Raw genomic sequence first — 25,085 nt, forward strand, 5'->3', positions numbered from 1 at the left:
CATTACTATTTTCAGAACTTTTTATTCATCCCAAACAGAAACTCTATACTCATTGAACAATATCTCCCATTCCCCTCTCCCCCCAGCCGCTGATAACTTCTATTTTATTTTCTGTCCCTGTGAACTTATTTATTCTAAATATCTTATACAATATTTGTACTTTTGTGAATGACATTTCATTTAACACAATGTTGTCAAGGCTCGGGGCGTCTGGGTGGCTCTGTCAGTTGGGCGTCTGCCTTCGGCTGGGGTTGTGATCTCAGGGTCTTGGGATCGAGCCCCTCATCAGGTTCCCTGCGCAGTGGGGGGTCTGCTTGTCCCTCTCCTTCTGCCCCTCCCCCTGCTCGTGTTCTCTCTCTCTCAAATAAAATCTTTAAAAACAAAACAAAACAGTTTTGTCAAGGTTCATCAATGCTGTAGCATGTTTCAGAATTTCTTTCAATGGTTGAGTAAAATTCCATTGTATGTATATACCACATTTTATTTATCCATTCATCTGTTAATTATTTGGGTTCCTTCCACCTTTTGGCTCTTGTGAATGATATTGCAGTGAACATGGGCATACAAATAAATATCTGTTCAAATCCCTGCTTTCAGTTCTTTGGGATATCTACCAAGGAGTAGAATTACTGGATCATATGGTAATTCTCTGTTTAAGTTTCTGGATCATATGGTAATTCTATGTTTAAGTTTTTGAGGAACTGCCAAACTGTTTTCTGCATTGGCTGCATCATTTTATTCTCACCAGCAGTTGCATGAGGATTTCAAAGATTTTATTTATTTGAGAGACAGCGAGAGAGAGCAAGAGAGAGAGCGAGCGAACAGGAGCGGGGGGGAAAGGCAGAGGGAGAGAGAGAAGCAGGCTCCCCGCTGACCAGGGAGCTGGACACAGGACTCTATCCCAGGACTCTGGGATTGTGACCTGAGCTGAAGGCAGACGCCTAACCAACCGACTGAGCCACCCAGGCGCCCTGCATGAGGATTTCAAACTCTCCATATCCTCACCAACATTTGTTATTTTTTTGCTTTTTTGATAATCCTAGTGTGTATGAAGTGTTTTTTTTATAGTTTTGATTTGTATTTCCCTAATGACTAATGATGTTGAGCATCTTTGCATGCACTTATTGACCATTTATTTTTCTTTGGAGTAATGTATATTCAGGTCTTTTGCCCGTTTGTTAAGTGGTGTTTCTTTTTGTTGATAAGTTGTAGGAGTCTATATATTCTGGATACTAGACCCTTATCAAATGCATGATTTGCAGATTTTTTCTCCCATTTTGTTGGGTTTTTTTTTTCCATTTTTTGGTAGTGTCCTTGCTGAACAGATGTTTTAATTTTTTTATTGAGATGTAATTAACATATAACATTAGTTTCAGGTGTACAGCATAATGATTTGATATTTGTATATACTGTGAAATGATCACCACAATAAGTCTAGTTAACATCCATCACCACACAGTTACAAATTATTTTTTCTTGTGATGAGAACTTTCAAGATTTTCTCTTTCAGCAACTTTCAAATGTACAATATAGTATTATTAACTGTAGTCACCATGCTGTACGTTATATCTCCAGAACTTATTTTTTTTTTTTAATAACTTAAGTTTGTACCTTTTGATCACTTTGACCTATTTTGCCCACTTCCTTCTTTTCAGGCCCAGCCTCTGGCAACTACCAATCTGTTCTATATATCTATGAGTTCATTTTGTTTGTTTGTTTTAGGGTTTACATGTTAGTGAGCTCATACAGTATTTGTCTTTATCTCCCTTAACATAATGTCCTCAGGGTCTATCCAAGTTGTTATAAATGGTAAGATTTTCTACTTTTTTATGGCTGAATAATATTGCATTGTATATACATACCACATTTTTTTATCCATTCATCCATGCATGGACACAGGTTGCTTCAGTGTCTTGGCTATTGTAAATGACACTACAGTTAACATGGGGGGGTGCAGATACCTTTTTGAGTTAGTGTTTTTGTTTCGTTTGAATAAATGCCCAGAATTGGAATTGCTGGATTATTTGGTAGTCCTTTTTAATTTTTTGAGTACCTCCACACTGTTTTACATTGTGGCTGTGCCAGTTTAATATTACCACCAACAGTGCATAGGGATTTTTTTTTTTCTTCACCTCCTTGCCAGTACTTGTTATTTCTTGTCTTTTTGATAATAGCCATTCTGACAGGTGTGAGGTGATATCTCATTGTAGTTTAGATTTACATTTCCTGATGATTAGTGTTGTTGATCACCTTTTCATGTCCTGTTGGCCACCTGTATGTCTTCTTTGGAAAATGTCTGTTCACTTTCTCTGCCCATTTTAAAATCTGATTGTGTTTTATTAACTTAATTGAGTTCTTTGAGTTCTTCATATATTTTGGGTATTAACCTCTTGTCAGATAGGTGATTTGCATCTATTTTCTCCTATTTTGTAGGTTGCCTTTTTACTTTGCAGAAACCTTTTAATTTTTTAAAAAAGATTTTATCTATTTATTTTAGAGAGATTGTGTGCATGGGTGGTAGGGGGTGAGGGAGAGAATCTCAAGCAGACTCCCTGCTGAGTGTGGAGCCCAACCTGGGGCTTGATCTCACAACCCTGAGATCATGACCCGAGCTGCACTTAACTGACTGAGCCACCCAGGAGCACCAGAACCTTTTTATTTTAATTTAATTTTTTTAAAGACTCTATTTAAGAGAGAGTGAGCAAGAGAGAGAAAGAGAGAGAACACGAGCAGGGAGAGGGGCAGAGGGAGAAGCAGACTCTCCGCTGAGCAGGGAGCCCAACGTGGGGCTCAATCCCAGGACCTTGAGATCATGACCTGAACTGAAGGCAGACGCTTAACTGACTGAGCCACCCAGGCATCCCCCCAGAAGCTTTTTAATTTGATAGTTTTCCTTGTTTATTTTTGCTTTTGTTTCCTTTACTTTTCGTGTCAAATCTGAAAAATAATTGCCAAGAAAGATGTCAAGAAATTTTTAAATTTTGATGATCCAGTGTTTTTGGGTGCCTGGGTGGCTCATTTGGTTAAGCGACTGCCTTCGGCTCAGGTCATGTCCCCTGTCAGGCTCCCTGCTCAGCAGGGAGTCTGCTTCTCCCTCTGACCCTACCCCCTCTTGGGCTCTTTCTCACTCTCTCCCTCTCTCAAATAAATAAATAAAAAATCTTAAAAAAATTTTTTTTTTGATGATCCAGTATTTTTTGTTGTTGTGTGCTTTTTCTTTTTTTTAAGACTTACTTATTTTTAAGTAATCTCTGTGGGGCTCAAACTCATGACCCTCTGAGATCAGGAGTCACATGTTCCACCGACTGAGCCAGCCAGGTGCCCCTGTTGTCTGTTTTTGATACTATACTTAAGAAGCTGTTGCCAGGTCCAAGGTTGTGAAGACTTACCAGTTTTTATAGTGTGTGTGTGTGTGTGTGTGTGTGTGTGTAAGTTAAAATATAAGGTAGGGCGCTTGGCTGACTCAGTGGAGCATGTGACTCTTGATCTTGTGGTTGTGAGTTTCAGCCCCACATTGCATGTAGAGGTTACTTAAAAATAAAATCTTAAAAAAAATAAAATATATTGGGCACCTGGGTGGCTCAGTTGGTTAAGCGACTGCCTTCGGCTCAGGTCATGATCCTGGAGTCCCAGGATCGAGTCCCGCATCGGGCTCCCTGCTCAGCGGGGAGTCTGCCTCTCCCTCTGACCCTCTTCCCTCTTGTGCTATCTCTCATTCTCTCTCTCAAATAAATAAATAAAATCTTTTAAAAAAATATAAGGTATAGTTTTAGTGTAATTTTAAAATGTACATCTTTGGAACTTTTTAAAAAAGATTTTATTTATTTATTTATTTTAGAGTGACAGTGTGAGAAGGTGCATAAGGAGGGGGAGGGACAATGGAAAAGGAGAGGGAGGACTCTGCTCTGAGGACAGAGCCTCATGTAGCCAGATCCCATGACCCCAGCCAAAACCATGAGTTGGACACTTAACTGACTGTGCTACCCAGGTGCCCCCATTGTTTATTTCTGAAAATTTAAGTATATATATTTTTTGTTTCTTTCCTTTTTTTTTTTTTAAGATTTTATTTCTGAGTAATCTCTATACCCAACATGGGGCTCGAACCCAGAACCCTGTGATCAAGAGTTGCAGACTTTACCAACAGAGCCAGTCAGGTGCCCCATTTTCTTCTTTCTTACGCAGAATTACTTACTACATATTCCTGTGTGTATTACTTTTTTTATTTAACAGTAAGTAGGTCCTCACTATCACTCCATAGCAGAATAGAGACTTCCTCATTCTGTTTTATGGCTGTATAGTAACATATTTTATGATTCTATGATAGTTTTCCCTACCAGTGTGGTATTGATGGTCATTTGTGGTTTTTTCCAGTCTTTCGCTTTATAATTAGTGCCTTTTTATTTTTAAGATTTAATTTATTAGGGAGAGAAAGAGAGAGGGAGGGCACAAGGGGGTAAAAGGAGAGGGAGAACCAGATTTCCCACTGAGAAGGGAGCCCAACTCTTGAACCCAGGACCTTGAGATCATGACCTGAGCCAAAGGCAGACGCTTAAGCAACTGAGCCACCCAGGCGCCCCCCAATTAGTGCTTTAATAAATTATATAATATACTAATTATAAGTTTATCTGATTTGATCTCTTTTGATTAAATATTTATAATTGGTGTAAGGCCAGGGTCCAACTTCATTCCTTTGAATGTAGGTATCTGTTTTTTCCTAGCACCATTTGTGGAAAAAACTGTCTTTTCCTCATTGAATACTTTTAACATCGTTGTCAGATCAGTTTACCACATGTGAGGGTTTATTTCTGGACTTTCTGTTTTATTCTAATAATCTATGTCTTTTCTAGGCCAGTATGATACTGTTTTGATTACTGTAGCTTTGTAGTAATTTTTGAAATCAGGAAGTGTGAGTCCTCCAACTTTTTTCTTCCTTTTCTAGATTGTTTTGGCTCTTCAGATTTTCTTGAAATTCCGTATGAATTTTAGGATGAGTTTTTCTATTTCTGCAAAAAGTACCACTGGGATTTTGATAGTGATTGCATTGAATCTGTATATCACTTTGGGTAATATTGGCATTTTAACAATATTGTTAATTTAAGTTATTGGTGATAAGTGAAGGAAATGAATGGGTGAGTACACAGTGGGCTGCACATCATGCATTCTGCCTAGTCTCCAGTTTTTGGCAGCTCTGGGTGAAAAAAGCCTAAGCCATTCTTGGGATTTTCGAGCTTAATAACAGTAAGCAAGGGGTGGAGTGCTTAATCCTTTTAAGTGAATGATGAATATTGTAAGAGATGTGTCTTCCAGTTTTCTATCCCTTGGGGCTCTAAGTCAGAGGAGCTTAAATACTTCCTGATTTCTGGCCTCAGTTACCTGAGGGCAGTGATTAGAAGCTGAAAGCAGAATGCAAGGAAGGGGTAGGCAGGGAAAATAGACTGGAAGGAATCCCTGAATTTGGGGTCTTGTACCATTTGTTTAATCTCTTTCAGTATTTTGTAGTTTTTTGTGTAGAATTTTTTTTGCTTCCTTAGTAAAATGTATTCTTAAGTATTTTATTCTTTTTGATGCTAAAGTAAATGGAATTATTTTCTTAATTTCATAGACCTGATCTTTGTGTTGATTCTGTATTCTGCAATTTACTGAATTAATTTTTTAGTTCTGTTTTTGGTGCCCTTTTTTTTTGGTGTACTTTTAAGGGTTTTCTTACATATAAGATCATGTCATCTGAAAAAGATAATTTTTTTTTAAAGATTTTATTTGAGAGAGAGAAAATGAGAGAGAGAGAGCACATGAGAGGGGGGAGGGTCAGAGGGAGAAGCAGACTCCCTGCCGAGCAGGGAGCCTGATGTGGGACTTGATCCGGGGACTCCAGGATCATGACCTGAGCTGAAGGCAGTCACTTAACCAACTGAGCCACCCAGGCGCCCTGAAAAAGATAATTTTATTTCTTCCTTTCCCATTTGGCTGCCTTTTTTTCTTTTACTTGCCTAATTGCTCTAGCTGTAATTTCCAATAGTATTATGTCAAATAGAAGTGGAAAAAGCAGACATCCTTGTCTTATTCCTGATTTTAGGGGAACAGTTAGTTGTGTCTTTATTTTGTAAGATGGCTTTTATCATGTTGAGGAAGTTTCCTTGCTATTACAAGTTTATTGAATGTTTTTTTCAAGAAAGTCTGGATTTTTTTCAAATGCTTTTTGTTGCATCAGTCAAGCTGATTATGTTTTCCTTTTCCTTCGGTCTGTTAATATGGTGTGTTACAATGATTTTTGTATGTTGAACCACCCTTGCATTCTAGAGAAATCTCACTTGGTCATGTTGTATAATATGCTGCTTGTGTTACAGGATTTCTTTTCCTTTAGTGCCCATGGTTCTTGGTCATGATGCTTTGAATAATAAAAAGGTAGATCAGACGAAGAGTGGTGGGCAGCAAAGCAAAGTTTATTGAGTGATAGTACAAAGCTCCTAAAGAGGGAGGGGACGCAAGAGGATTGCCACCGGAGTTTCTAAGTCTAGCGTTCTTTTTTTTTTTTTTTTTTAAGATTTTATTCACAGAGAGAGACACAGTGAGAGAGAGAACACAAGCACAGGGAGTGGGAGAGGGAGAAGCAGGCTCCTGGCTGAGCAGAGAGCTTGATGTGGGGCTCGATCCCAGGACCCTGGGCAGATGCTTAACGACTGAGCCACCCAGGCACCCCAGTCTAGCAGTTTTTATGGGCTTGTTGGTGGGCTCTTTTAATCTGATTAACTCTCTGTGCATCTGTCACCCTATCAGGTTTTTATCATATACCTATCATGTGGGAAAGGGTGGAGGCTCTTTTCAGGGTGGTGTTTAAGGGTGGTTTCCTCCTTGGGTGGGGTCCCTTGTTCCTGCTTGCCTTTCTTCCAACTATCCTTCTTTACTTGGTTTGCTAGTATTTTGTTGATGATTGTTTGACTGTATGTTCATATATTAGGGTAATGCTGGCCTCAGAGAATGAGTTAGGAAGTGCCCCCTCCTTTTCAATTTTTTTGGGAAGAGTTTGAGAAGGATTGGTGTTAATTCTTTAAATATTGAATAGTTCACCAGTATAGTCTTGTGGTTCTGGGCTTTTTGTTGTTGGGAGGTTTTTGATTACTGATTTAATCTACTTATTTGTTGTAAGTGTATTTGGATTTTTTATTTGTTCTTGACTGTTTTGATAGTTTGTATGTACAACTTGACCATTCTATCTAGGTTATCCAATTTGTTGGCAAACAGTTGCTTATTGTATTCTTTTATAATTCTTGTTTTTTTAATTAAAAGAATCTTTTTTAAAGATTTTATTTGAGAGAAAGAGCATGAGCGGGGGGAGGGGCAGAGGGAGAGGGAGGAGCAGACTCCATGCTGAGCAGGGGGCCTGATGCAGGACTTGATCCTAGGACTCTGGGATCATGACCCAAGCCTAAGGCACATGCTACCAGCTGAGCCACCCAGGCACCCTATAATCCTTATTTTTAAAAATTATGTGAAACATCCCTCTTCTATTCATTTTTAGAAAATGTGGTAAAATGTACATTGTTTTCATTTGTCTCAAAGTATTTCCTAATTTCCCTTGTGATTCTTCTTTGACCCATTGGTTGATTTGAGTGCATTGTTTAAATTTTACATATTTGTGAAATTTCCAGTTTTTATATTGATTTGATTTCTAATTTCATTCTATTGTGATAAGAAAAGATACTTTGTATGATTTCAGTCTTTTTAAGTTTATTAAGACTTGTCTTGTGGCCTTGCAAAATGGTCTGTTCTGGAGAATGTTCCATGTGCAGTAGAGAAGAATATGTGTTCTGTTGATGTTGGGTAGAGGCTTCTGAGTATGTTAGGTCTAAATGGCATTAGGGTTGTTGAAGTCTTCCATTTTCTTTTTTTTAAAGATTTTTTTTTTAATTCATTTGAGATTCAGAGATAGAACATGAGCAGGGGGAGAGGCAGAGGGAGAGGGAGAAGCAGGCTCCCCGCTGAGCAAGGAGCCCGATACGGGGCTCGATCCCAGGACCCTGGGATCATGACCCGAACTGAAGGCAGACACTTAACCATCTGAGGCACCCAGGCGCCCCAAAGTCTTCTACTTTCTTAACGATTTTCTGTTTGGTTTCTCTATCCGTTATTGAAAGTAGGGTATTGAAGTCTCCAATTATTATTTTTTAAGATTTTGTTTATTTGAGAGAGCGAGAGCAGAAGCAGGGAGAGGAGCAGAGGCAGAGGGACAAGTAGGCTCCCTACTGAGCAGGGAGTCCAATGTGGGGCTCGATTCCTGGACCTGGACATCATGACCTGAGCTGAAGGCAGATGTTTAACCAGCTGAGCCACCCAGGCACCCCTGGATTGATCTCCTTATCAGTATATGTCTTTGTTTCTTGTAATCTCTTTTGTGTTAAAATGTGTTTTGTCTAACAATTATATGACCACTCAGCTCTCTTTGCAGTGCTGTTTGCATGGAATACCTTTTTCCATCCTTGTACTTTTGTTTTTTTTCCCTGCCAGGGAGGGAGTGGGGCAGAGGGAGTGGGGAGAGAGAGAATCTTAAGCAGGCTCCATGTCCAGTGTGGAGCCTATGCCAGGCTTTATCTCATGACCCTGAGATCATGACCTGGGCCAAAATCAAGAGTCGGAGGCTCAACTGCCTGAGCTGCCTGGTCACCCCTGATTTCCATGGTTTCTGATGGGAAATCATCTGTTAATCTTATTGTGAATACTTTGTGCATGAGAAGTTGCTTCTCTCTTGCTGATTTCAAAATTCTCTCTTTGGTTTTCAAAATTGAATAATAATGGGTCTTGGTTGGTGTGGATTTCTTTGAGTTTATTCTGCTTGGAGTTTATTGGACTTTTTGGATGTGTATAATTGTGTCTTTCATCTGATTTGGCACGTTTTTGGCTATTATTTCTTCAAATATTTTTCTCCTTTTCTCTTTTACTCTTTCCTATGTGTATGTTAGTGTGCTTGATAGAGAGGAAAACAGTAAGAAACTCAGGAAACTACAAGGAGCAGAAAAAAATTTAAGAAAAACTATTAGTCTTCAGATAAAAGAGATGATAGTCATGAGACAAGAACAGAGTGCTGTAAGAAGTAATAATCAGGGACTTAAAGTTTTTTTAGAAATGAAAATCTGATAAACTTCCCATGCTCCTCTCCTCCAAATGTAGAAGAGTTGGAAGATAAAGGTGAGGAAATCACTCAGGAAAGAAAATAAAGGTGGAAAATGGAGAAAAAAGGTAAGATAAGTGGAAAATCAATGTAGGACGCATAAAGGAGCTAGAAAAAAAGAGAAAATGAAAGGGAGGAAATGATAGAAGACATAATACAAGAAAAAATTTTCAGGAGTTGGGGGGACTTGAGTTAGAGATTAAAAGAGCAAACTGAATACCAAGAAAAATGAATGAAGAAATATCTGCTCCAAGGCTTATCATTTAGAAGTTACAGAACATTGAAGGGAGCCTGGGTGGTTCATTGGTTAACTGTCTGACTCTTGGTTTCAGCTCGGGTCGTGAGATCAAGCCCTGCATTGGGCTTTGTGCTCAGTGGGGAGTCTGCTTGTGATTCTCTCTCCCTCCCCCTCTGCCCTCTCCCACTTGCATGTGTGCTCTCTCTCTCTCAGATAAATAAATGAATCTTAAAAAAAAAAAAATTACAGAACACTGGAAAAAAAAAAAGAACACTGAGACAAAGAGAATATCCTGAAAGTTTCCATAAGGAAGAAAGCAGTTCAGTAAAAAAGATGGAGAATAAGAATGGCATGATTTTCTCAGTATTAACATCACAAACTAGAAATCATTGAAACAATACCTGTTGCATTTTGAGTGAATGATTTCTAACCTAGAAGTTTAAACCTAACTAAACAAATTATGAAGATAGAAAAGACATTTAAGACATATAAAGTCTTATAAGATTTACTTCCTTTTGGGATTTAAGGGACCCAATAATTAGCACTGTTTCCCTTCCTGAATCCTGAACAAATTTGGAAAGATGAAAGAAGCATATGGAGATCAGATTATCATTTTTTTAAAAAGATTTTATTTATTTATTTGAGAGAGAGAAAGGGTGACCACACACATGCGAGAGCATGAGCGGGAGAAGAAGGAGAGGGAGAAACAGACTCCCTGCTGAGCAGGGAGCCTGATGCAGGGCTTGATCCCAGGACCCTAGGATCGTGACCCTAGCCGAAGGCAGATGCTTAGCCCACTGAGCCGCCCAGCCACCCCCAGATTATCATTTTTATTATGGATAAAATTCACTTTGGAGAATGGATTTTTTATTTTCAAGTTGTTTGCTAAGACTCAGTGCCAGAATTAGACTTACTTGGGCACAGGCACAACTGCAGACCCTGTGTGGGGCTTATACCTGTAAATGTTAGAGTATGAATGAGAAAGTGGAATTCTCTTCCCTATGAACAGCTAGCTATGAAGAGGAATGAGAGAGAGATACTAAGTTTTGCCTACATCATTTTCACAAACTCACTGATGAAATATGTTACTCCATGTCCTCGGGAAAAGAATGAATGAGGGGAGTGGAAAAAAGTCCAGAGTGTTATGATGATGGATGCCTGTCTACACAGAATGAAATGCAGAAATTGGGCATAATTATTTTTTTCACTACCTTTCATATTTCCTTTCTTAGGTACTGGAGGATGTACTCCAAAAAAGAGGGAGCAAATTGTGGAAGAGGAAAATAGAAGTCAGCATGAGGGTGAATAAGAATTGGTAGGATGATAGTGAAAGGAAGTTTCAGGGTGACAGCTGTGGTAAAAGACTAGTAGTGACCAGCAGGTGCTAGACAAGGGATGTTGAAGGAGAGAACAACAACAAAAAAAAACAAAACAACAACAACAACAACAAAAGACTAGTAGTGACCAGCACGTGCTAGACAAGGGATGTTGAAGGAGAGAACAAAACGAAAACAAAAACATATAGACCATGTAATGTGTGTTTGAACATATTCACAGGAGATTTATGCTTCTGTCAATGAATTATCGATAGGTATGTAAAAAATCTTAAGAAAAATGAGTCAGTGATTAATTCTAGGTAAAACTGAAAAGTATACCAAAGAGAAATGTGATTATTATATATATATATATATTAAGTCAAAAGGCTGGGCTACCATGACAAAGAAATCCTTTAGTACAGTGCCTTAAAAAAATAGAGTTTTATTTTTCTTTCATGTAACAGTTGCTAGATGAGCGGTCACCTGATCCAGATGAGTAGTTCTGTGTGGTCACTCGGGCCCAAGTTCCATTGATGATATTGTCCAGCCAAAAGTATGGCCAAGTGTTAACAGCATTGACTTTACCTGGGCTTTTTAGATATGCAGAATGTCAGTCCTCCAAATTAGAATCAGAATCTGCATTTTGGAACTAGCTGATTCCGATGCACAGAAACTTGAGACTCAGTGATCTCGATTAGAACATAATTGTTGGCTCTGTGCCTGAAGATGATTGAGAATTTTATACAGTGATACGAGGAGAGCATGGAGGAGGTAACAACTTGATCCTAAGGACACATCTAACAGTAAGGAAGGTTGGGAAATACAATCTAACTATGTGTGTGGGAAAAGGAGAAAATAAATTTTGAGGGGCATTTAGAAAGTTTTATAGTATAATATTTGGCTCAGCCATTAATAATACTGTTACCTCTTACTAAAATCATCTTCAGAAGATGTAGGTGGGAGAGGAACATATGTGTGTGTATAATTCTGTTTGTCTCTAGGGGGAATGTTTGAGACAGCCAAATTCTTATCTTCCATAGTAGGAAGTGTGTGGATACTATCTAAAGTTAAAACAAATTAAGATCAGTATCAGCTTAAGCATGTAATTTAGAAATACGGAGATAAATCTCAGAAGAAACCACTAAAAGAGTTGAAAGTAGTTGTTTCTGAGGAGAAAGATGGGTAGTTGGTGGACAAATACTGTTTTGCCTTGTAATACTGTTAACTTTTTGAACTCTGTATATGTATTTGTTTTATGGAAAGCAAATTGGAAAAAAAAGTTTCTATAGTCCAAATAGGGAATAAATACATAAAAAGTATTAAGTACTGCATACCTGGGTGGCTCAGTTGGTTAAGCATCTGACTCTTAATTTCGGCTCAGGTCATGATCCTCAGGGTCATGAGATCAAGCCCCATATGGGGCTTCTCACTCAGCACGAAGTCAGCTTGTCCCTCTCCATCTGCCCCTCCCCCTGCTCCTGCTTGCTCTCTCTCTCAAATAAATAAATAAATAAAACCTTTAAAAAACGTGTTAAGTACTGAGTGCTATGAGAAAAGTAAGACTAAAGTTCATAGAAAGAGGCATATTTATCTGAGACCAGCTTAGGTGGTAGGAGCCTTGGGGATAGATTAGGGAAGGCTTTCTGGAAGAGAGATATATCCTCTTTACATTGTAAATAATATAAGCCATGATGCAATGAAAATGTTTTGGATTTATTTTGTTTTCAAAATGTGAACAATTAAAAGTAATTTAAGTGTTCATTAATCCACTTAACAGGTTTATTGAGTGCCTGCTTTAAACTGGGCACTGTTGTAGGCACTGGAGATACAATGGTAAACAAAATCAGAAATGATTTCTTTTTTTTAATTAGAGAGAGAGTGAGAGAAAGAGAACGAGCAGGGTGAGGGGCAGAGAGAAGCAGACACCCCCTGAACGGGGAGCCTGATGTGGGGCTTGATCCCGGAACTCCAGGATCATGACCTGAGCCGAAGGCAGGTGCTTAACTGACTGAGCCACGCAGGTGCCCGTAATTTTTTTAAAGCCGTACAAACTTCTGATGGGTTTCTGTAATCATGCCTTACAATAGTTTTCCTGTCCTGTGGAAGCGTTACTTGAGAAATAATTATTGCTATGATTAGTTTTTCTACCATTATGCAAGTTATTTCTGGTAAACTTTCTTACGTAGTGTATTCATACAACTCTTTTAAGTCTCAGGCTCTAGAATTTGTAGCGCAATCTGTCAACTGAGTAATGGATAATTATAGAAAAGCATCAGAAACTCTTGAAACAATTCAGGGGTGCCTGGGTGGCTCAGTCGGTTAAGCATCTGCCTTCTGCCTTCGGCTCAGGTCATGATCCCAGGGTCCAGGATTGGAGCCCTGAGTTGGGCTCCCTGCTCAGTGGGGAACCTACTTCTCCCTCTCCCTCTGACACTCCCCCTCCTTGTGCTTGCTCACTCCCTCTCAAATAAATAAATAAAATCTTAAAAAAAAAAAAATTCCAGTTTCTGCTAAAGGCTTCAGTTTTCATCAGGAAAAGAAGGATGTGAAGCCCTCTGTCTGGAGTGGATATTCTTTTAATTGCTAGTGATTTTGAATGTCTACTAAGTACCTAGCATTGTGGTAGTAAGGCATACAGAATAGGGAAGTGCTGGATATTTGCAGGAGGAACAAAAAACAGGGGACAAAGTCTGATACCTGACAGAGTTTGTGGCAGTTAAGCAAACTTCTGATAGCTCTGTGGTTTCTCATGATCTCACAAGTGTTCTGCTGCTGTTGCTTTGCTTAACTGCAACTTAAATGCACACAAAGACCCAGTTAGCCTGAAATGTACCTGCTACTATATACCTGCACATAGTGACTAATGTAGAGCATTGTGTAATATTATGCAGAGTTCCTAGAAATCCCTGCCTGTTCCCTGGAACCCCACATGAGTATTTCATGCCCAAATTTTTTTTTTTTTTTAAACTTTTTATTTATTTATTCATGAGAGAGAGAGAGAGAGGCAGAGGGAGAAGCAGGCTCCCAAGGAACAGGGAACCCAATGTGGGACTTGATCCTAGGACCCTGGGATCATGACCTGAGCCGAAGGCAGACGCTTAACCATCTGAGCCACCCAGGCGCCCTCATGCCCAAATTATAACCACCCATAAAAATCAGAGCCTCACATCTACCCAGCGCTACTTAGATCCTCTTTCTAAGTGTGCCTGCACTCCTCCTTCCTTGGAGTGTGTTCTTTGACTTGGCAGTGAAGCTTCAGTTTTCATCAGGAAAAGAAGGATGTGAAGCCCTTCATGCCCAAATTATAACCACCCATAAAAATCAGAGCCTCACATCTACCCAGCGCTACTTAGATCCTCTTTCTGAGTGTGCCTGCACTCCTCCTTCCTTGGAGTGTGTTCTTTGACTTTGCAGTGAAGCTTCCTCTGTTATACTTCATTCTGACTTGTCCTTGAATTCTTTCTCACAGCAAAGTCAAGAACCTGGCTCTGGCTCTTAGTTGAGGTCTCAGGGCCTGAGAACTCCCTGTCTCTAGTAATCAGTAGTCATTGTAAGGATTCAAGGAAGGAAGACATGATTAGAACTGGAAGTAGGAAGTGGACTGATGTTTTAATATAAAAATGAAATTAGATATATTCTAAATACTATTTTCTATATTTCAAACAACTTTTTAAAGAAATTTGTTAAAAATTCTTTTTATTTTCTTGATAATAATTGCTTATATAAGGTTAGGATCTCATTTAATCCTCATTTACTACATTCTAAAAATGTAATCAGGAATTAGAACATAGGTCCATCATTTTTATTTGGCTCAACCAATTTTGCTGAGTGCACTGGGAAGCATTGAACCTTACTCAAAACCTTACCTCCTAAGAACTTTATTTCTAGGAATTACAACTTTTTTGGGAAAAATTTATACTGTTGATAGCTTAGAAATAGCAATTTTGCTATATAAATTACCACGTTTTTTTGTTTTTGTTTTTTTTTTTTGGTGGCCTCCATGCCCAGTGTGGGGCTTGAACTTAAGACCCTGTGATCAAGAGTCACATGCTCTACAGACTGAGCCAGCTAGGTGCCCCACCACACTGGTTTTTTTTTTTGAATCCTTTTTTTTTTTAGGACATCTGTTACTTTTTTTTTTTTTTAAGATTTTATTTATTTAACCGAGAGAGAGTATAAGCAGGGGGAGTGGCAGGGAGAGAGAGAAGCATGCTCCCGCTGGGCAGAGAGCCCAACATGGGGCTTGATCCCAGGACCCTGAGATCATGACCTGAGCCAAAGGCAGACGTTTAACCGACTAAGCCACCCAGGTGCCCCTGGAGTTTTTTTGAGTGGAAGAATAGTGTGTCTAAGAAGTTTTATAAACAGAATTGTGGATCAGCATGGCTCAATCAAGGATTTGTTGTTTTATGGCTTTTGTTAGTAAGATAACATCTACAAAATTTATTAGAGTCATCATCATATGATAGCATTAGAAAATTGGGGCGCCTGGGTGGCTCAGTCAAGCGTCTGCCTTCAGCTCAGGTCATGTTCCCAGGGTCCTGGGATCGAGCGCCGCACTGGGCTCCCTGCTCCGTGGGAAGCCTGCTTCTCCCTCTCCCACTCCCTCTGCTTGTGTTCCCTCTCTCGCTGTCTGTTTCTGTCAAATAAATAAATAAAATCTTTAAAAAAATTTAAAATATTTTGGTTACTGGATAAGGTAAAACTAGTCTTTTAGAAATAGGATCCAGGGGCACCTGGGTGGCTCAGTCAATTAAGTATCTGCCTTTGGCTCAGGTCATGATCCTAGGGTCCTGGGATCGAGTCCTGCATCAGGCTCTCTGCTCAGCAGGGAGCAGCCTGCTTCCCCCTCTCCCTCTACCTGCCGCTCTGCTTACTTGTGCTCTCTCTCTGTCAAATAAATAAATAAAATCTTAAAAAAATAGGATTTTTTATTTATTTTTAAAAGATTATTTGAGAGGGGCACCTGGGTGGCTTAGATGGTTAAGCATCTGCCTTCGGCTCAGGTCATGATCCCAGGGTCCTGGGATCGAGTCCCGCATCGGGCTTCCTGCTCCTTGGGAGCCTGCCTCTCTCTCTGCTTCTCTCTCTCTCTGTCTCTCCCCCCCAACGTCTCTCATGAATAAATAAATAAAATCTTTAAAAAAAAAAAAAAAGATTATTTGAGAGAGAGTGAGAGAGCAAGAGAGATCACAGAGGGAGAGGGAGAAGCAGACTCCCCACTGAGCAGGGAGCCTGACGTGGGGCTTGATCCCAGGAACTTGAGATCATGACCTGAGCCAAAGGCAGACGCTTAACTAACTGAGCCACTCCGGCGTCCCATAGGACCCTTTTATTTTTTTTTTAAAGATTTTATTTATTTATTTGACAGAGAGAGACACAGTGAGAGAACGAACGCAAGCAGCAGGGGTGGGAGAGGGAGAAGCAGGCTTCCCGCCAACCAGGGAGCCCGATGCAGGGCTCGATCCCAGGACCCTGGGATCATGACCTGAGCTGAAGGCAAACGCTTAACGACTGAGCCACCCAGGCGCCCCCCCATAGGATCCATTTTTATTTTTAAAATTAGGAATGTGCAGCAGTTTCTACAAGAGTTTACATAGGCATATATTTGGCAACTGTTTTGACAGTTATGTGGAACACTTTATAAAGAATACTGAAAGCAGAATGTATAAATTAAATGAGTTAAAATATCCAAAAACGAGGAGCAAAAACATTCTTTTATAGCTATGAGTGGTAGAGCTTTTTACTAGGAAATAATGTTAGTCATAAAAAATACTAATGGTGAAAATATAGGGTGGTTTTGGCTTAAATTTTTTTGTTTGTTTTGGCTTAAATTTTAATTATAATTAAAAAATTACTTTATAAAATAATTTAGAGGGGCACCTGGGTGGCTCAGTCGTTAAGCGTCAGCCTTCACTTCAGGTCATGATCCCAGTATCCTGGGATCGAGCCCCGCATCGGGTTCCCTCTCTCACTGTCTTTCTCTCTCAGATAAATAAATAAAATCTTAAAAAAAAAAACAAACTTAGAAAGAAGAGCCTAATCAGTTCCTTTTTTTAATAAAAGAGAATATCAGTCTTATTTTTTTAAAGATTTATTTATTTATTTTGAGAGAGTGAGAGAGAGAGAGAGAAAGTACATGAAAGGGGGGAGGGTTAGAGGGAGAAGCAGGCTCCCTGCTGAGCAAGGAGCCCGTTGCGGGACTCGATCCTGGGACTCCAGGATCATGATCTGAGCCGAAGGCAGTCGCTTAACTGACTGAGCCACCCAGGCGCCCGAGAATATCAATCTTATTAAGTGTATAAGATATATACTTAATATACTATACTGTACTATACCCCACGTGAGACCCTGAGATCAAGAGTTGCATGCTGAGCCAACCAGGTGCCCCTAGATTGGAATGCCTGTGTTTTCTTTGTTCCATTTCCTTTTATATTAATTGTGGTACATCAGTTGTGAGTTTTATTTCCCTTTTAGTTGAAATTCTTATTGAGTAATGTAGAACAAATTTTACTTTTAAAATTCTCTGTTTTGCCATATTGCCATAATTACATTAGAACCTTCTTTATGACCATTTGGCTGTTACTTACAACATGGGTTTTAACTCCTCATATGGTTGACAGAGTTTTTTAAGGTTTTACAATTTCTTCAGTTTTGAGAACAAATTTGAAAGTTTTTGAAAGTCTCACCAATTTTTGAAAAATGGCTTTTGCATTTTAAATAACACATTTTTTTTTTCAACCCAATAGTTTGTTTGCCTAATCTGGACTTGAAGCAATTCAGCTACTGGGAATCTGCCATTTAACAATATTGCAATTGGAAAGAAGCAGGTTTTCAAATAATGGAAGACTCTAAGACCTCTAAAAATGAAAATCATGAACCAAAGAAGAATGCTTGGGCTCTTTCTGAAGAAAGCAAAGCAGTTAAAGTTATATCTAATCAGACTTTGAAAGCTAGAAATGATAAATCCATAAAAGAAATTGGGACCAGCTCTCCAAATAAGAATAGTAGTAAAAAAAATAAGCAAAATGATATTTGTATAGAAAAAACAGAAGTTAAATCATGTAAAATAAATGCTGCCAACATAGCAAGCCCTAGAGATTTGGGATTAGTCCTTCGAGATCAAAGTCATTGCAAAACAAAAAAATCACCTAATTCACCGGTGAAAGCAGAAAAGGTACCAGTTTCACAAGCAAAAGCAGAAAAATCACCAAAGTCCCCTAATTCACCAGTGAAAACAGAAAAGACACCCAGCTCACAGGTGACAGCAACAGAAAAGGCACTTAGTTCGCAGAGGAAAATGGAAAAAGGACCCAGTTCTCAGATGAAATCAGAAAAGGTCCCTGGTTCACCAGCAGAACCAGAGAGGGCTCCCAGTTTACTGTTGAAGGAAAACATGCGACGGACAGAATTACAACAGATTGGAAAAATAATTCCAAGCTCTTTTACGTCTCTGGACAAAGTGAATATTGATATAGAGGGAGGAAAATCTGCTTTGGAAAACTCACCAGGATCTCAGAAGCAACAAGCATGTACAGATAATACTGTTGATTCTGATGATAGTGCTTCAGGAATTGAAGACATATCGGATGATTTGAGTAAGTACAAATTAGATTATCCCACAGGTCACATTTTTGGAGAGATTTTCCTATATTAATATACTTTAGATTATCCTTAATTTGATTTTAACTACTTTAATTACAAAAAGGACATTAATAATACGGCTTTTTAAGCTAAAAAAGAACCTTTACATTTATTATGGTAGATAAAAAGCAGTGCAAATAGAAATTAGTGGCTCCTTTTAGTCTGTGCGTGCATGTGTATGTACACCCTTACACATTTTTTTTTAAAGATTTTTTATTTATTTATTTGACAGAGACACAGTGAGAGAGGGAACACAAGCAGGGGGAGTGGGAGAGGGAGAAGCAGGCTTCCTGCTGAGCAGGGAGCCCGATGCGGGGCTGGATCCCAGGACGCTGGGATCCTGACCTGAGCCGAAGGCAGACGCTTAACAACTGAGTCACCCAGGCACCCCGACACTTACACACTTTTTAAGTGATCCTGGTAATATGTGGTTCATTCATTCAAAAAACATGTATGTATTGAGTTCCTTTTATATGCCAAGCATATGTTTACAATGGAAAAACAAAAAATACAACACCAAATCTCAAGGATGCTTCTACTTAGATGAGGGTGATACACATAAATAAAATGGTAATTTAGTTCAGTGCAAAAACTTAGAGTTGGGAGAGTTCATGATTTAATTGAGGGACTTAGTCTTTGGGTTGAGAAAATGCAGGACATAAATGTGAAAATGAGAGTATGACTGAGGTTAAGTATGACTGGAACAGAATTGGGGGTGAAAGTGGCAAATGATCCAGCTGAAAATGCACACAATAATTGGGGAATGAAGGACCTTTTAAGATGTGATAGACAGTTTGGACTTTATGATGAGTGTTTTGAGAAGCCGTTGAAGAGTTTTAAGCAAGGTAGTGCTATGATCAGATATATTTATACATGGTTTTAATCGTTTGGACTGTAGCACAGCAAATTCCTTAAAAGAAGCAGAGATTGGTTAGGACACTTGCAATTTACTTGAGAATTCTGGTGTAAAATTCATTTTTTTTTGGTATTTTGATCTTAGCTTTAATTGCTTATAAGTGTTGTCTCTGTCTTTTGAGTACTTTAATCTTGGTTTTGTTTAACTTAATGGATTTTTTTTGGCTTTTTTCTCATGTTTCTGTGGCTGGGTAAATAAAACCTTTCTTTGATATATGAATAACAAAAAAAAGCTATTTCTAAGTCATTATATATTACACTTTGAGAAACTCTGGTAAAGAGTTTAAATATAGTTTCTTTTATTTCTGATGATACACAATTGATAGTATATTGACAGACCTTTTTTTTAAACTTTAATACACATACATATCTTTATGTGTATAAGAAAAATAACAACTTCATAATTTTAAAAATATAGTTTAGGAGAAGGCCAAAAAAAGTAAGTCAATTTAAAGATAGTATCAAAAAAATAACACTGCTGATAGTGTTCAAATTAGACAAATCTGAACATGATAGTATGTGAATGATTGAAGTTGGGAAATAGTGGTGCATAAGATCACTTAAAAGGGTTTGAATGCTTGAGTTAGTGAAAAATCTGATTCAAGGATTATTATTATTTTTTCCAAAGATTTTATTTATTTATTTGAGAAAGAGAGAGAGGGAGGGAGAAGGAGAAGTAGACTCCCCATTGAGCAGGGAGCCTGATGTGGGGCTCAATCCCAGGACCCCCAGATCATGACCTGAGCTGAAGGCAGATGCTTGATTGAGCCACGCAGGTGCCTCTAAGGATTATTTTTTTAAAAAGGGAAAGTAAATGAAGTGACAGTGATATGATTGACAATGTGGGCTCTAGAGTAGAATTGCATAGGTTTTGAATTCCATCTTCCCCACTTAATAAGTCTGTAATCTTGGATAAGCTGCTTACACTTTTATATTTTTAATTTATATAATATGAATAGATGTACTGATGTACATAATGAATGTAGATAATGGATGGATAGAGATAATGCATCTAGATACACATCAGGTAAGCTGCTTATCCTTTAGAATATGTTTCAGTTTCCTCATTTTTTTTTTTTTAAGATTTATTTATTTACTTTAGAGAGCAAGCACGCACCAGCAGGAGGAGAGGGAGAGAAAATCTCAAGCCGGCTCCCTGCTGAGCACAGAGCCCGACTCGGGGCTTTATCTCACAACCCTGAGGTCATGACCTGAGCGGAAACCAGTAGTCAGATGCTTAACTGACTGTGCCACCCAGGCAGCCCATCAGTTTCTTTATTTTTTAAAAAAAAAAGTTAAGATGCTGCTGCCTATTTTATGAAGGTTCAGTAAAGTACTCTAATGGAGTGTTTCATGTAATACCTGACATGGTAGGCATGTGGTGGCAATGAATGAATATCCTTTATTATTATTATTTCTCTAATTAAATGCAGTTTTGTTATTTGTTAATATGGAGAACAAGTTGAACTAGTTTAAAGAAGCTAATAGACCAAGTAGAGGTCCTTTGGGGAGACTTGGTTTAACAAATTCAGAAGAATGATTTATAGTACAGCAGTCATTTTCATTAAAGAATTCAGTATATGTAATATCTGCCTTGAAGTCATGTTCATACATAATTGTTTAGTGCTTTTTTCCTCATATGAAAAAGTCCAAATTATATTTAAATTAATGATTTCTGGGCGCTTCGGTGGCTCAGTTGGTTAAGCGACTGCCTTCGGCTCAGGTCATGATCCTGGAGTCCCGGGATCGAGTCCCGCATCGGGCTCCCTGCTCAGTGGGGAGTCTGCTTCTCCCTCTGACCCTCTCCCCTCTCATGCTCTCTCTCTATCTCATTCTCTCTCTCAGATAAATAAATAAAATCTTTAAAAAAAATAAATGATTTCTCATTAGAGTGCCCCTTTATAAATTAAATAGAATAAAACCTTTATATAAAGATCATTGCCTATTTGGACTTAACAGGCTTTATAGAATTTTGACTAATATCAGGCCCACCTGAAGTTAGTGGCTTAATCTTCCTTTTTTTTTTTTAAAGATTTTATTTATTTGAGAGAGAGAGAGAAAGAGAGCATGAAGCGGGGAGAGTCAGAGGGAGAAGCAGACTCCCCGCTGAGCAGGGAGACCAATGTGGGGCTCGAGGGACTCCAGGATCATGACCTGAGCCGAAGGCAGTCGCTTAACCAACTGAGCCGCCCAAGCGCCCATTAATCTTCCTTCATTAGGCCCAACTTTAGCTTCCAGTTAGCACTTCCAGTTTTTCCTTTTGCCATTTATCCGATAAATGTTTTTATGGGTGTCTGCTATGCGTCAGGTACTAGTTTTAGTTGCTAGGAATTTAGCAATGAACAAAACAGACAACATTGCTTTTACGGAGCTAATATTCTAGTAGGAGGAAAGGGACAACATATATAGTAAATAACAAAAGTATGTCATAAGTTAGATGGTAATAAATCTTATGAGAAAAAGTAGGAAAGACTGTAGGGAATGATGCTACTGTGTCTGATGGTGGTGTTTCAAATTTAAATTGTCACTGAGAAGGTAACATTAGAGAAATACTTGAAGGAAAATGGTATGAGAGGGAGCATGATGAATATTTGAGGGGTGAGTGTTTTAGATCTGGGCTTCTCAAACTTTTTTTTTTCTTTCCCAACTTTAATATGTATATGAATTACCTGGGAATTGTATTAAAATGCAGATTCTTGGGTTCCTTTCCCAGAAATTACTGATTTTGAAAGTCTAGAATGGGACCTGAGATAATGGATTTTTAACAAGCTCCTGAGTAAGGTTGATGTTGCTGGTTAGGATCATGCTTTTGAGCAGCATAACCTGTCTTATCTCTTTATTTTCACTTGTATAACTTTTCATTGTATTTTCAACATAACAGCCAGAATGATCCTGTTAAAATTATTCAGATCATATTACTACTCTTCAAAATGTTTCTGTAGTTTCCCATACATTAGAGTGACAGTGTCCTTGCTGTGAACAGTAAGGCCCTATGTGATCTGTGCCACTGTCTCACTTCTCTTTCATTCATCTGCTTCTTACTTTCTCCCTCTCTGCTCCAAGTGCATGGTTTCCTTGCATTTCCTCAAATATGGAGGATGGCGTTAACATTTGCTTTTTCCTCTGCCTGGAACATTCTTCCCCAAGATGTCCATATGGCTTGCTCTCTTACCTTCCACCTTCTCAGCGAGGGTTTTGCTGGGTCCCTTATCTAAAATTTACAGTCCTTCTCTTTTTACTAGTTTAGTTTTTCTCCATACTCTTTATCACTGTCATATTTTTAATTTTTCTTACTTACCTTTTAAAAGTTACTACTTTTAAAAGATTATTTGTTAGAGCACATGCACATGCACACACACAAGTGGGAAGGGCAAAGGGAGAGAGAATTTCAGGCAGACTCCACACTGAGTGGAGAGCCCAACACGGGGCACTATTTCACAACCTTGAGATCACGACCTGAGCCCAGACCAAGAGTCATTTTGCCAAGTTTCTGTGCCACCTAGGCACCCCTATTATTATTATTTTTTTAAGTATGCTCCATACCCAGTGTGGGCCCAGTGTGGAGCTTGAACTCAGATCCTGAAATCAAGACTGAGCTGAGATCAGGATGCTCAAGCAACTGAACCACTCAAGTGCCCCTACCTTTTTATATAATAGTTTTATTGAGATAAAATTCACATGCCAAAATTTCTCATTTAAAAACATACAGTTTAGGGGCACCTGGGTAGCTTAGTTGGTTAAACAGCCAACTCTTGATTTCGGCTCAAGTCATCATGTCAGGGTCTTGACATTAAGCCCCACGTTGGGTTCCTTGTTCAGCACGGAGTCTGCTTGAGATTCTCTCCCTCTCCCTGTGCACACCACTTCCCGCCCCCTATCCCTGCTTGCCCCCTTGCCCTGCTTGCATGCGCACACTCTCTTAAAAAAAAAAATACAGGTTAGTGGTTTTTAGTACTATATTCAGAAAGTTGTGTAGATATTGTCTAATTCCTGAAAATTTTCATCACCTGCAAAAGAAACTGTATCCATTAAAAGTCAGTACTCATGGGGCACCTTTGTGGCTTGGTTGAGGCTCTGACTCTCGATTTTGGCTCAGGTTGTGATCAGCCCTGCATTGGGTTCCATGCTGGGTGTGGAACCTGTTTAAGATTCTCTCTCCCCCTTCTCTCTTCCCCTTCCCCTTTAAAAAAAGAAGTCACTAATCTACTCTCTGTCTCTATAGATTTGCCTATTTTATATAAAGGGAATCATACAATATGTGGCCTTTTTTGTTTGGCTTTTTTCACTTAGCACAATGAGGTTTTGTTGGTTTGATTTTTTTTTTTTTAATTGAGAGAGAGAGTGCGTGCAAGCAGGGGCAGGGGCAGGGGAGAGGGAGAGAGTCCCGAGTAGACTTGGTACTGAGCTCAGAGCCCAAAGCAGGGCCCAATCCCACAACCCTGAGGTAATGACCTGAGCCAAAACCAAGAGTCAGATGCCCAACCAACTGAGCCACCCAGGCGCCCCCCCTCCTTTATTTTAGAGCGAGGGGCAGAGAGAGAGTGAGAGGGGCAGAGGGAGAGGGAGAGAATCTTAAGCAGGCTCCACGCCCAGCTCAGAGCCCAATGTGGGGCTTGATCTCAGGACCCTGAGATCATGACCTGAGCCAAAATCAAGAGTTGAATGCTAAACCAACTGAGCCACGCAGGCACCTCAGGACAACGTTTTCAAGATTCATCCATGTTGTAGCATATATCAGTACCTTACTCCTTTTTATTGCTAAATTCCATTGTATGGATATACCACATTTTATTTATCCTCTTATCAGTTGAGAGATGTTTGAATTGTTTCCATCTTTTGTTTATTATGAATAATGCTATGAACATTTATTTAAACATTTTTATGTGGATGTATGTTTTCACTTCTTGATATATGTGTAGGAATGGAATTGCTGAATCACATAGGAACTACTATCTTAACCATTTTAAAGTATATAATTTGGGGTGCCTAGGTGGCTCAGTTGGTTAAGTGTCTGCCTTTGGCTCAGGTCATGATCTCAGGGTTCTGGGATCGAGCCTCTCATCAGGCTCCCTGCTCAGCGGGGAGTCTGCTTCTCCCTCTCCTTCTGCCCCTCCCCCTGCTTATTCTCTTTCTCTCTCAAATAAAATCTTTAAAAAAAAGTATATAATTCAGTGGCATTAAGTACATTTATTGTGTTATACAACCACACCATTATTTAATTGCAGAACTTTTTTATCACCCAAAAGGAAACCCTGTACCCATTAAGATTCATTCCCCTTGGGGCGCCTGGGTGGTTCATTTGGTGAAGGTTCTGACTCTTGATCTCAGCTCGGGTCTTGGGAAAAAAAAAGATTCACTCCCATTCTCCCTCCCTCTGTCATCCTCTGAAAATCACTGATATGCATTCTTTTTCTATATATTTGCCTATTCTGGGTATCTCATAGAAATGGAATCATATAATATGTGATCTTTTTGTGTCTGGCTTCCTTCATTAAGCATCATGTTTTTAAGGTTCATTCATGTTATAGTATATATCCATCAGTACTTCTTTCCTTTTTAAGGCTGATGCTATAGACTGAATTGTATCCCCTTAAAATATCTATGCTGAAGCCTTAACTCCCAGTGTGATTGCATTTGGAGATGAACTTTTAGGAGGTAATTAAGATTAAATGAGGTCATAAGGGGGGTCCTAATCCAAAAGGATTGAAGCCTTATAAGAAGAGGGAGAAATCTGTCTCTCTCCCTATGCACTAACCAAGGAATGGCCTCAGAAGGACACAGCAAGAAAGCCAACTGTCTGCAATCCAGA

The 25,085-nt window shown here is 39.1% G+C and overlaps 1 protein-coding gene across 9 annotated transcripts in view; it reads left to right on the forward strand.

Moving 5' to 3' along the window:
* The window catches only part of TUT4 (terminal uridylyl transferase 4), a 122,710-nt gene that overhangs the window by 15,804 nt on the left and 81,821 nt on the right, over positions 1–25,085 (forward strand). For all 9 annotated transcript variants that reach the window (XM_088022427.1, XM_028106784.1, XM_028106787.1 and 6 more), the window contains exon 2: positions 17,467–18,315. In XM_088022427.1, coding sequence (XP_087878553.1) covers positions 17,559–18,315 — 757 coding nt within the window. In that variant the 5' untranslated portion in view covers positions 17,467–17,558. The remainder of the gene's footprint in view (positions 1–17,466; positions 18,316–25,085) is intronic.

This window comes from Eumetopias jubatus, unplaced genomic scaffold, assembly GCF_037043125.1.
Source record: "Eumetopias jubatus isolate StellerSeaLion01/CBP00866 unplaced genomic scaffold, mEumJub1_p1.0 scaffold_4, whole genome shotgun sequence".
NCBI classification, from domain to species: domain Eukaryota; kingdom Metazoa; phylum Chordata; class Mammalia; order Carnivora; family Otariidae; genus Eumetopias; species Eumetopias jubatus.